General features: G+C 44.8%; 1 protein-coding gene across 1 annotated transcript; it reads right to left on the bottom strand.

The window, feature by feature from the left end:
- Nucleotides 1-1,363: 1,363 nt before the first annotated feature.
- Nucleotides 1,364-2,308, bottom strand: LOC138994173 (olfactory receptor-like protein DTMT). Its single transcript, XM_070393878.1, has one exon. It carries the CDS (start codon nucleotides 2,306-2,308, stop codon nucleotides 1,364-1,366), a length of 945 nt encoding a protein of 314 aa, XP_070249979.1.

Here is a 2,308-nt window from a genome sequence, read left to right as displayed (position 1 = left end):
TCTCTTCCACTCTCTCTAAAAAATCAATGGAAAAATATCCTCGGATGAGGATTAAAAAATAAAAATAATAAAAGTCTCATCAAAGTGACTTTAGAGGAAATATACCTTAACACAATAAAGAAACCAACTAAATCCAGAGTGAGAAAAGTAAGGAAACAGCCAAAATCAGAGCAGAAATAAGTGAAATAGAGCCAGAAAACAACAGAAGAAAAATAAAACAATTAAACTAAGAGCTAGTTCTTCAATAAAATGGCAATAAATACATCTATCAACAATTGAATCTAAAAATCAAGATAAATGCACAAGGGATCTAATGAAAATAAATTGATCAATAAAATAAAACCAGAGGCATGGGAACATGGGACTGACGAATCTCAAGAGGGAAGGGGGAACAGGAAGAGATTAACCAAAGAATTTATATGCATACTAGTGGCCCAGTGCATGAAATTTGTGCACAGGGGTCGGGGTTTGGTGTCCCTCAGCCTGGCCTGCACCATCTCCAATCTTGGACCCCTCGGAGGATGTCAGAACCGGCAGTAGGAAATCCCTCTCACAATCCAGGACCACTGGCTCCTAACTGCTCGCCTGCCTGCCTGCTTGATTGCCCCTAACGGCTTCTGCCTATCCACCTGATTGCCCCCTAACCATTCCCCTGCCAGCCTGATTGACACCTAACTGCTCCCATGCAGGCCTGATCGCTCCAACTGCCCTCCCCTGCCAGCCTGATCACCCACAACTGCCCTCCCCTGCCGCAACCCGCCTCCTCTTGCCACGTGGAGCCATGAGACCCCCAGGCCTCACTGCACAAAGCAGTGGGCGGGCGCCACCTCAGTTGTGCATGTGGCCATCTTTGTGGCGGCCATCTTGTGGTGCCAATCTTGTGACGACATCACAGGCAAGGGCCACTTAGGCTTTTATTAGTATAGATATGCATTACCTACGGACACAGACAATAGGGTGGTGAAGGCCCGAGGCAGGGCAGGAACTGGGTGGAAGGGGATAACGGGGGAAGGTGAGGGACATCTGTAAAATGTCAACAATAAAGATTTTTTTAAAAGGTCAATATTTTAAAAGAATCATAGTTAATATCCCAATAATAATATCAATATTATGTCACTGGATATAATTGTACAAGAATTCCATTTTATATCCCACATATGAAAGAAATCGTGGTTCTTAACTTTTTCTGTCTGACATATTTCACTTAGCATGATATTCTCAAAGCCCATCTATACTGTTGCAAATGGCAGTATTTCATCTTGTTTCATGTATCATAGAAATGTACACTTGAAACCTATAAAATCTTATTAACCAATGGCACTCCAATAAATTTAACAAATATATAAAAATTCAAGTTTCACCATCATATAAAGAAGGAAGTTTTCTTTTTACAAAGGACTCTTCTCAGGGCTCCCTTCATGTCTCTGTTCCTCAGGCTGTAGATGAATGGGTTCAGCATGGGTGTCACCACAGTGTACATCATAGCCATGACTATGTCCTTCACAGGAGATTTATCAGCTGATGGGCATAAATAGAGAACAATAACTGTCCCATAGAACAGTGACACCACAGCCATGTGGGAGCCACACGTGGAGAAGGCCTTGTGAATACCTCTAGCAGAAGGGACCTTGAGGATGGATGAAACAATTCGTGCATAGGACGTGATGATGAGTAGGAACGGGATGACCAGAATGAGCCCTCCCATGATAAATATCACTAACTCATTAACTTGAGTGTCAGAGCAGGACAGCTTCAGCACAGCAGACATGTCACAGAAAAAGTGAGGAATCACATTGTCGGCACAAAAACACAACCTGGCCATGAGCAGAGTGTGTAACATGGCATGCAACATGGTCAGCCCCCAGGACAGAGCCACCAGGGAGAGGCAGAGCTTGGGGCCCATGATGGTGGTGTAGTGCAGGGGGAAGCAGATGGCCACATAGCGGTCATAGGCCATGGCCACAAGGAGGAAGCTCTCCAGGTCTGCAAAAAACAGGTAGAAGTACATCTGGGTCAGGCAGCCTGCGTAGGGGATGGATGGATCTTGGCTCAGCATGTTGTGCAACAATTTGGGAATGGTCACTGAAGAGAAACAGATATCAGACAGAGACAAATTGCTGAGAAACAAATACATGGGAGTGTGGAGTTGAGAGTCCAGGCGAATCAGGAAAATGATGAGGAGGTTCCCCAGGACGGTGGTAAGATACATGGCCAGGAACAGGGCAAAGAATAGGTTTTGTTGCTCTGGCTCAACCGGCAGGCCCTGGAGGAAGAAGTATGAGATGACAGTTTGATTTCTTCCTGTCAT

The sequence above is a fragment of the Myotis yumanensis genome, unplaced genomic scaffold, assembly GCF_028538775.1.
Source record: "Myotis yumanensis isolate MYYU_CA2020_CCGP unplaced genomic scaffold, mMyoYum1.0.hap1 SCAF_16, whole genome shotgun sequence".
NCBI classification, from domain to species: domain Eukaryota; kingdom Metazoa; phylum Chordata; class Mammalia; order Chiroptera; family Vespertilionidae; genus Myotis; species Myotis yumanensis.
Note: the sequence above shows the minus strand (reverse complement) of the source record. Positions and strands in the feature narration are given on the sequence as shown.

Coding starts and splice junctions, on each gene's coding strand:
- LOC138994173 (XM_070393878.1), bottom strand. CDS start 2,308: ATGACAGGAAGAAATCAAACTGTCATCTCATACTTCTTCCTCCAGGGC.